Below are 12,711 nucleotides of genomic sequence, written 5' to 3'. Positions count from 1 at the left end.
CTATTGAGATTTCTCTGTTTAGATCTGTAGCCATTTTTTAATTGGATTGTTTGGTATTTTAATGTTTAGTTTCTTGAATTCTTTATATATTTTATATAAAATTATAAATTAGCCTTCTGTCAGATGTGGGGTTGGTAAAGATCTTTTCCCATTCTTTAGGCTGTCATTTTATCTTATTTGCCATATTCTTTGCTTAAGAAGCTTCTCAGTTTCAGGAGGTCCCATTTATTAATTGTTGCTCTCAGTATCTGTGCTACTGGTGTTATATTTAGGAAGTAGTCTCCTGTGCCAATGCATTCAAGGCTACTTGTTACTTTCTCTTCTATGAGGTTCAGTGTGGCTGAATTTATGTTGAGGTCTTTGATTCACTTAGACTTGAGTTTTGTGCATGGTGATAGATATGGATCTATTTGCAATCTTCTACATGTTGATATCCAGTTATGCCATCCAGTTACACACACACACACACACACACACACACACACACACACACACACATAGTACATATCATTCATTCCTAGTGAACAGCACATAATAAGTTCCTAAATTTATATTTTGACAAGAAAAAAATGAAAAAGGAAGGAAGAGTCAATTACAACTTTAGGAAATCTGGATCTAGAGAGAAGCTAGAGGTCAGAATTTAAACTCCATGGAAAATATAACTGACATGGAAAATAGGCAAATGACAATACTCATAACAAGTGTAATGGGTAACACACTGATTTGCTACTATATGAAAAATGCAATATTATACTGTCTCTAAGTAATCTCTAATTCTCACATCAGCCTCTTGATGAGGGCTGCAATTATCCTCATTTAATAAACTATGACACTGAACCTAGGAAAGTTAATAGACTTGATCAGGTCAAATAGATGGTGATAGCACAGCCTTGATGTGAACTCAGGAGTAATGAGCTCCAAAATCTGAATTTGATACTTGTGTCTCCCTTAGGTAAGCCAGTGTGAAATCTCAATGAACCTTCCAAAGTAGATTATACATGCTCCTCTCTGACTGGGATGCTATACTATTACGAATTAACAATGAAAAGGAAACAGATCTATTTAGAAATTTAAGAAAAACAACAAAACAAAAACACCCCCTCTTTGGGGCTATGGAGATGTTTCAGTGGAGGGTCTGAGTTTAAACTTCCAGAACCTACATAAAGCCTGGCACAGTATTGCCTGTCTGTATTCCTACTGCCCTTACAGTGAGGCAAGAAAGAGAATCTCAGATGTTCAAGGGCTAGCTAGCCTGGTATACACAATGGCCAATAATATGAGACATTCTCTCATGTATGATAGGGGGTGCAGATCTATGCCTGAGGTTGTTGTTCTCTCTCTCTCTCTCTCTCTCTCTCTCTCTCTCTCTCTCTCTCTCTCTCTCTCTCTCTCTCTGTGTGTATGTGTGTGTGTGTGTGTGTGTGTGTGTGTGTGTGTGTGTGTGTGTGTGTCAAAGGGGGAAGCGGGAGGGAGGAAAAGGGACAGCAGAGGGGGAACAAGAACAGAGGAGGGGGAGAGAATAAGAACGTACCTTCTAAGAACCACCGAGGTATGAAAAGCAAGTCAAGCTGAAGTGACCCTCCTTAGAATAAAGAGGGTGGCATGGAGGCAGAGCTGCAGTCAGGAGCTCCATGGAGTTTGCTAAGGAGCCAGAAAGATTGAAAATAAACAAACAAAGCATCTGATTCAAGGATTCAGGAAAGAAAGCAGCAGGAAAGAATTGATACAAATAAAAGGGTAAGTAAATGAAATAGAACAAGGAAAAGACACATCAATAACATGCAGAACATTTGTTCAAGGGGGGGAGGTATCACAAATAAATACACTAGAAACCAACAAACAGGGAACAAAGGATAGTACTGTAGTCACACAAAAGGTAAAAAGATTTAATGAGAATATGGTGCACAGTGTTATAGCAACACACATGGAAATCTTGATAAAATGTATTATATCCTTAGAAAACATAAATTCCAAGTTGGAGTCATGAATATGTAGAAAATCCAAATAGGCAGAAAATGTAGAAATAAGAGAGCTAAATATGTATAACTGAAGAAACAAAAAGGACAGTTCTCCAGCTTTTGCTAAAACCCTGACACTCAAACATGTGACCACACACCTAGGAAATTCTGGTGCACATATTAGAACTAATAAGTTTGATTGAACCACAATCAAGTCACAAAAAATAGTAATAGCTTTTCTCCAATCACAGATAACTAACAAGAAAATGTAAGTGAAAAGTGATCATATTCATTGTTCTAGTCAGCTGTTTTGTCAATTTGACAAAGGCTGGAATCATCTGGTAAGAGGGCCCTTCTGTTAAGAAAATGGCTCCATCAGATTGGCCTGTAACCAAGTCCATCAGGCATTTTCTTGTTTTTTGTTTGATGTGGAAGGGCCTATTCTACTGTAGATAATGCCATCTCTGGGCAAGCAGTCCTATAGAGCATATGAACACAAACTGAGCAAGGGTGAGCAAGCCAGTAAGCAGTATCCTTCCTGGCACCTGCTTCAGTTCTTGCCTCTAAGGTCCTGCTTTGAGTTTATTCCCTGACTTCCCTTGGTGATGGAGTATGACCTAAGGTGAAAGCTGAATTAAACCCTCTTTTCCCCAAGTTTTTTTGGTCATAGTGTTCTGTCATGGTACTAGAAAACCTAACTATGGCATTCCTGAAATGGAGAAGATTAGGATAATAGAAACTTGAACTTTTTTCCACATATAAGCACAAGACATTTCCTCAGTGCAGTGGCTCTGTAAGTCAGGGACTTCATTATAGATAAGCAATAGTGGTACAGAGAGGGTAGGTAGTTTGTGCAAGGTTACACAGCTCCTGAGAGGAAGAATTGGGATTGAAACTTTGTTGGCCTGGATCCAAAAGTATGCAAGTTATATAATTATAAACTTGAAAGTATAGTGTCTCCCAAAAAGTCTGTGAATATTCCTATAACCAAAAGAAACTTATGATGAAAACAATTTGAAAGTTCAATGAAAGTTTTATTTATTTATTATTATTATTATTATTATTATTATTATTATGGTTTTTCGAGGCAATATTTCTCTGTGAAGTTTTGCACATTTCCTGGATCTCGCTTTGTAGACCAGGCTGGCCTCGAACTCACAGAAATCTGCCTGCCTCTGCCTCCCGAGTGCTGGGATTAGAGGGGTGTGCCACCACCACCCAGCTCAGTGAAAGTTTAAAAAAAAAAATACTTGATGAATAGGCATTCAAACTCTGTTTTTAAGTTGGAAGATTCTAAATCATGATGTTACTGCAAGAGTTGGATGAGATAAGCTTTCTTGCTGTAACAAATTAACCCTCCACCAAACCAGAAGCATGCATAAACATGTGATCTTATTCGGCAGCTCTCATCCATTATACAGTATTTATCAGTAACATATGGTCTCCAAATAATTCATAGCAAGGGAGAGGGAACCTAAAAACACACAGGTTACTTTGAATAGGTTAAATCTGGCAATGACTCTATCTGTCCCATGCAGATACACTGTACAGAATACAATGGCATGGTTCTTCCATTCAGCTATAAGGGAAGCTTATAATTATGCTATAGAGCATGCCCAAGAAGAGACATAGTGTAGAGGGTGAAAGATGTTTACTCTGACACAATGAAAGCAATCTCCAGCACAAAACTATCTTATCAGGGGCTGGAGAGATGGTCAGTGGTTAAAAGCTGCTCCTACAAAGGATATGAGTTTGATTCAAAATATCCATGTTGGATGGCTCATTTTATTGATGTAGAGATATTAAATAGAAAATAAACTCAACTGTGCATGCCTTCTGTACATTCATACTTAGTATATAATAAAAATGACATTTCAAATCACTTGGTTAATGGATGGACCCTTCTGGTGATTGTCTAACCGGTTTTTAAGTTGTTGATTTCAAAGAACTAATTCTGGAGGGGTAGATTAGAAACCAGCACACCATATATATGTTTGGGATTCTTAACCTATAAAAAGAAAGTGAAGTAGTTACTCCTACTACACACAAAATAAATTCCAGCCGGGCGGTGGCGATGCATGCCTTTAATCCCAGCACTCGGGAGGCAGAGGCAGGAGGATCTTTGTGAGTTCAAGGCCAGCCTGGGCTACAGAGCGAGATCCAGGAAAGGCGCAAAGCTACACAGAGAAACCCTGTCTCGAAAAACAAAAACAAAAAAAACAAAAAGAAAAACAAAAAAAACCATAAATAAATAAATAAATTTCATACATATGAGGTAATGAATGAAAGATGGAAAAAATGTTAAAGACACTAAATTAATATGCAAAAAGACAATTATATTATCCTGTGGCTTCCTAAACATTACAAAAAAATACTCCCTCAGTTCACAGAGGTTTTGTGATATCAAAATCAAGATTAAAACACAAGCCTAGAGTAGAAGAAAGTCTGAAAATGTATGGACAGTAAAGAGTTACCATCCAGAAAATACACAGTGCATGTACATACCAATGAGGAAGGGACAGATATCATAGCAGGAAAATGGTCAAAGCACAAATATGATCCACAGAAAGGGAAATAGAAAGGGCTGTTTCATCAGGGAAATGTAAATCCAAAGAGGAATGAGTTATTTTTCCCATCCCAGAGTGACAATAATGAACATGGATGATATAGAAAAATCAAGTCCCTCATTTATCAGTGATGGGATTGTAAACTGGTAGAGCCTTTACAGATGGCCATTTAGTAGATCTATCAAAATTTTAAAATTCATAAACCATTGACCCAGCAATCCCTCTTCTAAGAATCTGTCTTACAGAATACACACATGTGCACAGTGATATATCTACAAAGATCTCCATTCTGGCAGTATTTGCAATAACAAATAGCTACAAATGGCCAAAGTGCCCATCAATAAAAATTAGTTAAAAGCATTATGGTACATTTGTACTGTGCAGTGCCAAATAACCATTTTAAAGACTGATCCATAAGTCACTGGCTTGAAAAAAACATCTCTAGCAATAGTAGGTACAAGTGAATATCTTATGAAAATGTATTGTAAATTTTTATGTATATAATTATATGTTTGTGTTTGCATATCTATGTATATTGTATATGATGTTCATATAGAAATGTGTATTTAAATGAGTTGGAAACGTTTTAATGGGATATATAACAAATAATAGTGATGGCAGTAGTACAGGAAGTATGGAGTAGGAAAACAAGTTCCACATTTTACTTTACACGTTTTGATTCTGTTTACACATTTACCACAAGCACATATTTAATCACAGTTTGCACAGGCATTTGTGTATATGAATAGGTAAAGAAAGATACAGAGAATAAATCTCACAGGATTTACTAAGTAAACCATTTCTTCAAATTGGAAGCCTTTGGGAATAATGGACACAATTAGACTTTATGGAGCACTTGCTATATGCTCTGCACTCTAGTTTCCATTCAGTTCACCTTTGTTGAAACTATGTTGAGGAGGATTTACTTATACCTAACAGATGTGGGAAAGATGGTAGGTGGGGAATTGACTTCAGCAAGAATCCTGGATGAGGCCTCTTTCTGGAAACTCTCTGCTGCATTTTGGTGAGGAAATTGTGACCTTTAGACAGGTCACCAAAGCTTCAACACAATACACAGGACAACTGCAGGGAAGTCACCAAAGAGTGACAGCTTGCTTTATGCATGAGAATATCCTGGTTTTTCACTAGAGTGATCTTGAGTCAAGTTGTCAATGCAACTTGTGCATTTTCTGCCTTCAACTACCTTCCAGAAACATAGCTACATTGTCCAGCATCCATCAGCTGCAAATTCCAGCACCATAGCTGCATTTTCCATCCAAACAACTCCACAGAGACTAACTTGCTCCTTTGAGTGCCTGAGTCATCTTACAGCCAAATTTAAGTAATCTCCACTGTCTTTGGAAGGAAATAAAAATGAGAGAGTGCATGCTGCATGATGCTTCAAATGTAACATTTTAATCAGGCTCGAGTGTAAATAGAAAATACAAGATGTGGGAAATACTAGACTTGCAGAGAAGATGCTTGGTTACTAAACAGACGTTGAACTTGAATGCCAACTTTGTCCCTTATTATAATATGCTTTGTCTTTGAATCTTTCTTTTGCTAATATGTTCAATAGGGGCTGATATTAATTTTACTCATTGTGTTAAAATGAATATATGAATTTCCCAGTGGATAGGACAGGCTTAATACCTAGAAATATCCCCATGATTGCTACTACTGTAATGAACTTGATAGCTTCATTGCAGTCTCATTTTTATAGTTGACCTATCAAGTAACTTAATAGTATTCTAGTGAATTATGGTCAAATGGGAGGGCCTAGCTGGGGACTAAAGAAGTTAAGTGACTTCCTCATGCTCATAGGCCCCCAAACAGCAAACAACACATTTGTCTGAGTCTCTCCAATTATGCAGCTTATTCTCTTGCCTGATTGTTAATTTATGCACAGGTACTCTGTGTATATAATTACAAAAGAACCAAGAAATGACATATATCCAAATATTGCTAGTTTCTGTGTTAATCTTCAGATATGGAGACCTCCATTCCCTTCCCTCTACTTCTCTTCCACCTCATTACTCCATCATTGTGTAAGAAAACCCTTTTCTACTACAAAAATCTTTGAATTGGAAATCTTATTTCCACTCTCCATTCAGATGTCTGTTTGGTCCACAAAGGAGCCCATCCCTGCTTCAAAAACATGTCAAGGGCTCATCTGGCTGTCAGACACTGAGAGACCCGGGGAGACTACTAACACTGATAATTGAGCAGAGGTTGCTTCTGTAAGTGTGTGTACTGTCCGTGATCCTGATGGGTCACCTTTGTTACAAGGGCAATATAAACTTTAACTTTCCTACAGTATTCAACCTTGGTTGACAGATACACTGGGAATAGATTCTTATTTGAGAAACTGGTTGATAATTCCCTGTGAATTGGTCTGCCGTGCTTTTTAAATCTGTGTGTTCGTGGAAAATTGCTTTTAAATCTACTTTATGTATGGATGTGCATGCCAGTGTCCTCCTCGACTCCTTTAAAATGTCACAAATGACTTTCCTTGAATTTGTCTGTTTTCAGGATTAGTGTGCTTCTCTTCAGACACCTGTGCCCTAGATAGATTTCAGCCAAAATAGCTCTCCATATGCTTAAACTATGACCTGTTTTTAGGCAAAGGAAGCCCTGGTTTGAGGTCACTTCCAGTGGGGGCAGCTGGCATGTAGTGTTAACTCTTGGCTGTTTTGTCATGCAGTTGTGTGGAAGAGTACAAGCTGGCTCCTGATGGGAAATCCTGTCTAATGCTCTCGGATGTCTGTGAGGGACCCAAGTGCCACAAACCTGACTCCAAATTCAATGACACCCTCTTTGGAGAGATGCTACATGGTTACAACAACAGGACCCAACATGTAAACCAAGGCCAAGTCTTCCAAATGACCTTCAGGTATGGGGTAGATGCTTGTTTGAACATTGACAGTCACCGGGGAAGAGTCTGGGCTGAGAAAGGAAAGTATGGGCAGGGTGGAACAGAAACCTGTTATGTTGGCTAATACTCTCCAAGAAGAGTTAGAAATCATCAAAATATATTCTGTCAGATACCTTTACACTGACTTAAAACTTATTCTATACTTCCATTCTTCAATGGCTATGCACATATGTTCATTTCAATCTTAAATCATCCTCTTAGTACACTTAATGGAATTTTTTAATTCAATTAATCTTCCAGTGTATTTAAAGCTAAGTGTCCCATAGGTGATATTCCAAAATTTCAAAAATAAAGACATGTAGTGAATTAAAAAATAAAAATGGTATCACCTAGAAACATTCTGCATTAACATTTTCCCCGAACACTCCTAAAACCCGTCTCTTTCACTATCCACCCTCGCCCTCTCTATCTACACATGCATACTCCTGCTCTTCATATCTCAATAGAGCTACTTAGAAAGTGCTTTTTGGGCTGGAGAGATGGCTCAGCAGTTAAGAACACTGACTGATCTTCCAAAGGACCTGAGTTCAATTCCCAGCAACCACATGGTGGCTGACAACCACCTATAATGAGATCTGGTACCCTGTTCTGGCTTGCAGGGACACATGCAGGCAGAATACTGTATACATAATAAATAAATAAAAGTTAAAAAAAAAAGAAAGTGGAAAGTGCTTTTTTACCCTAGTAGCATGATAAATTCTTTTTTCTATGTCAGTGATTCAGTAGTATGCGTGTAATTAAAAGAAATGCTCATTCAATGAGAAAGAAGAAAACAATAGCTTAGTTTGCCCGGGTTGTACAAAGATTCAGCATTTGGGACTGATGTGAAGGGCTTCCTTGGACAACTGAAGAAACCAAGGCCATTCATGAAGGATGAACTGGGATAGAATTTATTTACACTTTCTTAAAGACCTCTAAGAAAATAGAATGAGATTTGATCCATGTGTAAAAGTAGATTTCCTTAAAACAGCAAAAGGCCCCATAATTTTAGACAGTTATTCTTTAAAAGAAGTATGAGCTATTATTATAAAGCAGAGTCCCCCTTATCACTGTAGAGATCATAAGAATCAGCCACAATCCATCATCACCCCACTCTTATTAATTAATTAGTAAATTAATTAATAAGAATCAGCCACAATCCATCATCACCCCACTCTTATTAATTAATTAATTAATAAGAATCAGCCACAATCCATCATCACCCCACTCTTATTAATTAATTAATTAATAAGAATCAGCCACAATCCATCATCACCCCACTCTTATTAATTAATTAATTAATAAGAATCAGCCACAATCCATCATCACCCACATCTTATTAATACAAACAATCTTTGTCATAGGAATGCCAGTGTGGCCATCTTTCATTAAGAATTAACCTATGTTGCTGGGCAGTGGTGGCACACACCTTTAATCCCAGCACTCAGGAGGCAGAGGCAGGCAGATCTCTGTGAGTTCGAGGCCAGCCTGGTCTCCAAAGTGAGTTCCAGGAAAGGCGCAAAGCTACACAGAGAAACTCTGTCTTGAAAAAAAAAAAGCCTATGTTAAACTCATCCCCACTGTTTTAACCACGGATACCATTACTTCTCACTATCACTTGGCTGATCTTTTCACCACTATTACAGTTAATAGCAATGATAATTGCCATTAACATTAATTCAGAACATGCCTCAAGTATTTCAGCACTCCGTCATCTATTAATGTGTGTAACCCTGTTATTTCCTTTCCACAAATGGGAAACAAACATTTAAAATAACTTTAAATAAACCCCCTTTCTAGAAAATTGGAGATCACAGACACTGCCACTTTGGTAAATTAGAACTTTTTTTTTTTTTTTGAGTGACCTCACTCTCCCTTTTACTATTCAAAAGTTAGTGCCAAAAGAAAATGAGTGACTGGAGTCACTGACAGGTAGGGTTCAGAATCAAGTGTAAATCTGACTCCAAATCCTTGATCTTGTCTTTTAATTCATTATACCTCCTCATTTCCCATTTTAGAGAATGAGAATGGAAGTGTGAATTTTTTTTTTTGTTTGTTTTTTTTTTTTGTTTTTTTTCGAGACAGGGTTTCTCTGCGTAGCTTTGCGCCTTTCCTGGAGCTCACTTGGTAGCCCAGGCTGGCCTCGAACTCACAGAGATCCACCTGGCTCTGCCTCCCGAGTGCTGGGATTAAAGGCGTGCGCCACCACTGCCCGGCTGGAAGTGTGAATTCTTTGGAAGCATTTATCATTATTGTCATTACGTGGTCTCTGAGTACCTCCCTTTTCTCAGGTACTGTCTTAGCCAAAGTTCTATTGCTGTGAAGAGAGATCATGACCACTGCAATTCTTAGGAAGAAAAACATTTAATCGGGGATGTCTTATAGGTTTAGAGGTTTGTTACATTATTGTCATGGCAGGAATCATGGTGGTACTCAGACAAACATGGTGCTAGAAAAGGAGCCAAGAGTGCTACATCTGGATCGGCAGGCAGCAAGAAGAGAGAGAGAGAGAGAGAGAGAGAGAGAGAGAGAGAGAGAGAGAGAGAGAGAGAGAGAGAAGAGGAGAGGAGAGAGAGAGAGAGAGAGAGAGAGAGAGAGAGAGAGAGAGAGAGAGAGAGAGAGAGAGAGAGAGAGACTGAGCCTGGCATGAGCATTTGAAACCCAAAGCCCACCCTCAGCAACACATTTCCTCCAAAAAGACCACACCTACTCCAACAAGGGCACATCTTCTAATTGGGCCACTCCCTGGTGACCAAGCATTTAAATCTACGAGCATATGGGAGAAGGGGCATTCCTATTCAAACCACCACAAGTACCATGCTTCTTATTAAGGATGTGGTGCAAAATGAGACACCGTGACCTCAGATACCTTAGCATTTAGATATAGCTGACACAAGGACCTTATGTGTTTAAACAGTCAACAATGGAATCTACTGTGGTTTGAGCAGAGTTTTAAATGCACCTCTGTTGGGTTAGATAGTAATAGTATGGCTTAGAGTCAACTGCTGATAGAAGTATCACTTAGCTAATACTTGGAAGAAAATAGAGATGTTAGCACTGGACATGGTTTCAATGGAAGATATTTTTTTTAAGAAGGTAACAAGGTTGCTTGTTTCAGGACATGAGAGTGTTGTTGAGGAGGACAGTGTAGAAATGATGATAGGCGATGAATCTGAGGCCCAGCCTGAGGGTGTGTCAGCCAAGTCTGTTTTCTAACAAGCATGGGGGTACTCTTAAATCATGCAAGGAGGGGAGTATGCAATGAATAAATTGCATTTTTCAACCTCACTGGAGGGTATGTGGAAAGTAGATTATATGGAAGAGTGTGAAAACAGAGGTGTCAATCAGGTGTCTGTTGTGGAAGCTATATGATGAGTGTGTTGGAGGCGTCAACTAAAGATGACAGAAATTATATCAGAGAGAAAAGAGAATTGAGAAGAAAATTGAGGTCCAGTGAATAGTTGCAAGGAAAGGGGAGAGTTGAAAGAGAATTCAAGAGTGAAAGAAGTGATTGGCAGCCTCAGTGTAAGCTTTAATAGCCTTAGCCTCCAATTCTCAGTTCTTTTCACTGCTCAGGTGTTCAAACCAAAGCTCAATGCAACTTCATTGGAGAGTCTGTGAAAGAATTGAAGAACTGTCTAGATGAACTATTTCTTAAAGCTGGGATTGTACAAAACAAGCGTTCCATAATTTTAACAGTTTGCAAAAGTGTCTTGAGTATCATGATGGATAGAATAATACTGCTTATAATCCAAAAGGGGGAAAAATCAAATAAATTACCCCTTCCCTTTAAGGAAGGAAATTACAAGTGTAGAGGATGACATGCACAATTGAAGAATAAAAGTAAAATTTAATTGATAAAGCACCATCCTGAGAAAGGCTTGTGTTTTCCAAAGAGTAGTTACACACAGGCTTTTAAGAGGAAGTAGAAGAAAGAATAAAGAACATTACTGAGGACAAGGCATGGGAAGTGGAGTTTGAAGAAATAGCAAGGAACAGTGCATCTTCAGGGACAGCTTCAAGGGCATTTTCTGGTCTAAGAAAGTGTCCGCAAAGTCCAGACATGTAGATGGATGGGAAGAGAGTCAGGGACTGAACCCCAGATGTACTTGCCTACATGTCTCAACCCTATGACAAGCATAATTCTTCTGCCTCTTTGTTAATGGGGACATTTTGTCAGGTGCCAGTTAACGGTGATAAGCACCTTGCATGTTGGATGCTGGTTGATAGATTTCTCGTGGTAACTACTGGAGTGTCTGACCCATGAGAAATGGTCAAATGAGCTAGTTTCTATTCTATTTTTATGAGGATTAACTTAATTCAATAGAACATCCAAATGTACACAAAGCTACTAAATCCTGAAGAGAGAAGAGGCAGGAGATACTATGTCTGCCCACATCCAGAAGCCTTCAAGTTTTTCACCATCAAAGGCAGCTGTCATTTCTTGCTTCCTCCTCCTCCTTTCTCCCCTTCTTCTTCCAAGTAATCTCTAGTCCAGCCTAGAGAGTAGCCAGCAGGCACTTCCACCAGCCGTCCTGCCATATGCTTCCTTTCCTGACAACAGCCTAGCCTGAGAGATCCATATCTGGACTGGTTATAAGATGTCCATGTGACAGCAGAGCTCTGCTTTTTCTCCCCCTGTTCCTCTCTATATGACCACATCTGACAGCTGCTGATGGAATTGTTTTTATTGCCTCCCTTGAAAAACGCCTAAAAGTACAACCTGGATTGCTTTGCAAAATGCTTTAAAGTGAATTCTGAGTCAGACAAGTGCACCAAGACAGACTCTTTGAGGCCTAACCTTTTGTTGCACAGATGGAGATGTTTGTATGTTCGTGTTCACCATGATTTGAAACTTCTCTGGAACTGAAATTTAGATTCCTAACTCTTAGACCACAGATCTCTTTTATTTCAAGTTCTGAAAAAAAAGAGAGAGAGAATGTGCCACTTTCCTCATGTCCTGCATTATCATGTGATGGGGGCAGTCATGTGTTCCACCCCCTCTCTCAGTGCACAGTCAGAAGCCAGATGCCATGGGAGAATGCCAGGTTCACCACTGAAGGGATATCTTGGGCAAAGGCCACCAGCAGGAGGCTCCATCTTTCAAGCTGCTGTATATAGGCTGCAGTCTGTCCCTCAGGGATATATTTATATATATCTAGAAATGTTTAGAATCCCTGCCAGGACAAGGTTGTGTACAACATGTGAGTAGTAAGCACAGTGTACGCCTGCACTGCAGAATGAAGGATCGGAGGCAGGGAAATGTGTGCAG

The 12,711-nt window shown here is 38.9% G+C and overlaps 1 protein-coding gene across 4 annotated transcripts in view; it reads left to right on the top strand.

Annotated features, from left to right (window-relative positions):
- Positions 1-12,711, top strand: part of Astn2 (astrotactin 2) — a 952,034-nt gene that overhangs the window by 597,904 nt on the left and 341,419 nt on the right. For all 4 annotated transcript variants that reach the window (XM_076564364.1, XM_076564363.1, XM_076564362.1 and 1 more), the window contains one exon: positions 7,230-7,418. In XM_076564364.1, coding sequence (XP_076420479.1) covers positions 7,230-7,418 — 189 coding nt within the window. The remainder of the gene's footprint in view (positions 1-7,229; positions 7,419-12,711) is intronic.

The sequence above is a fragment of the Peromyscus maniculatus genome, chromosome 2 (genome assembly GCF_049852395.1).
Source record: "Peromyscus maniculatus bairdii isolate BWxNUB_F1_BW_parent chromosome 2, HU_Pman_BW_mat_3.1, whole genome shotgun sequence".
Lineage (NCBI taxonomy): Eukaryota > Metazoa > Chordata > Mammalia > Rodentia > Cricetidae > Peromyscus > Peromyscus maniculatus.
Note: the sequence above shows the minus strand (reverse complement) of the source record. Positions and strands in the feature narration are given on the sequence as shown.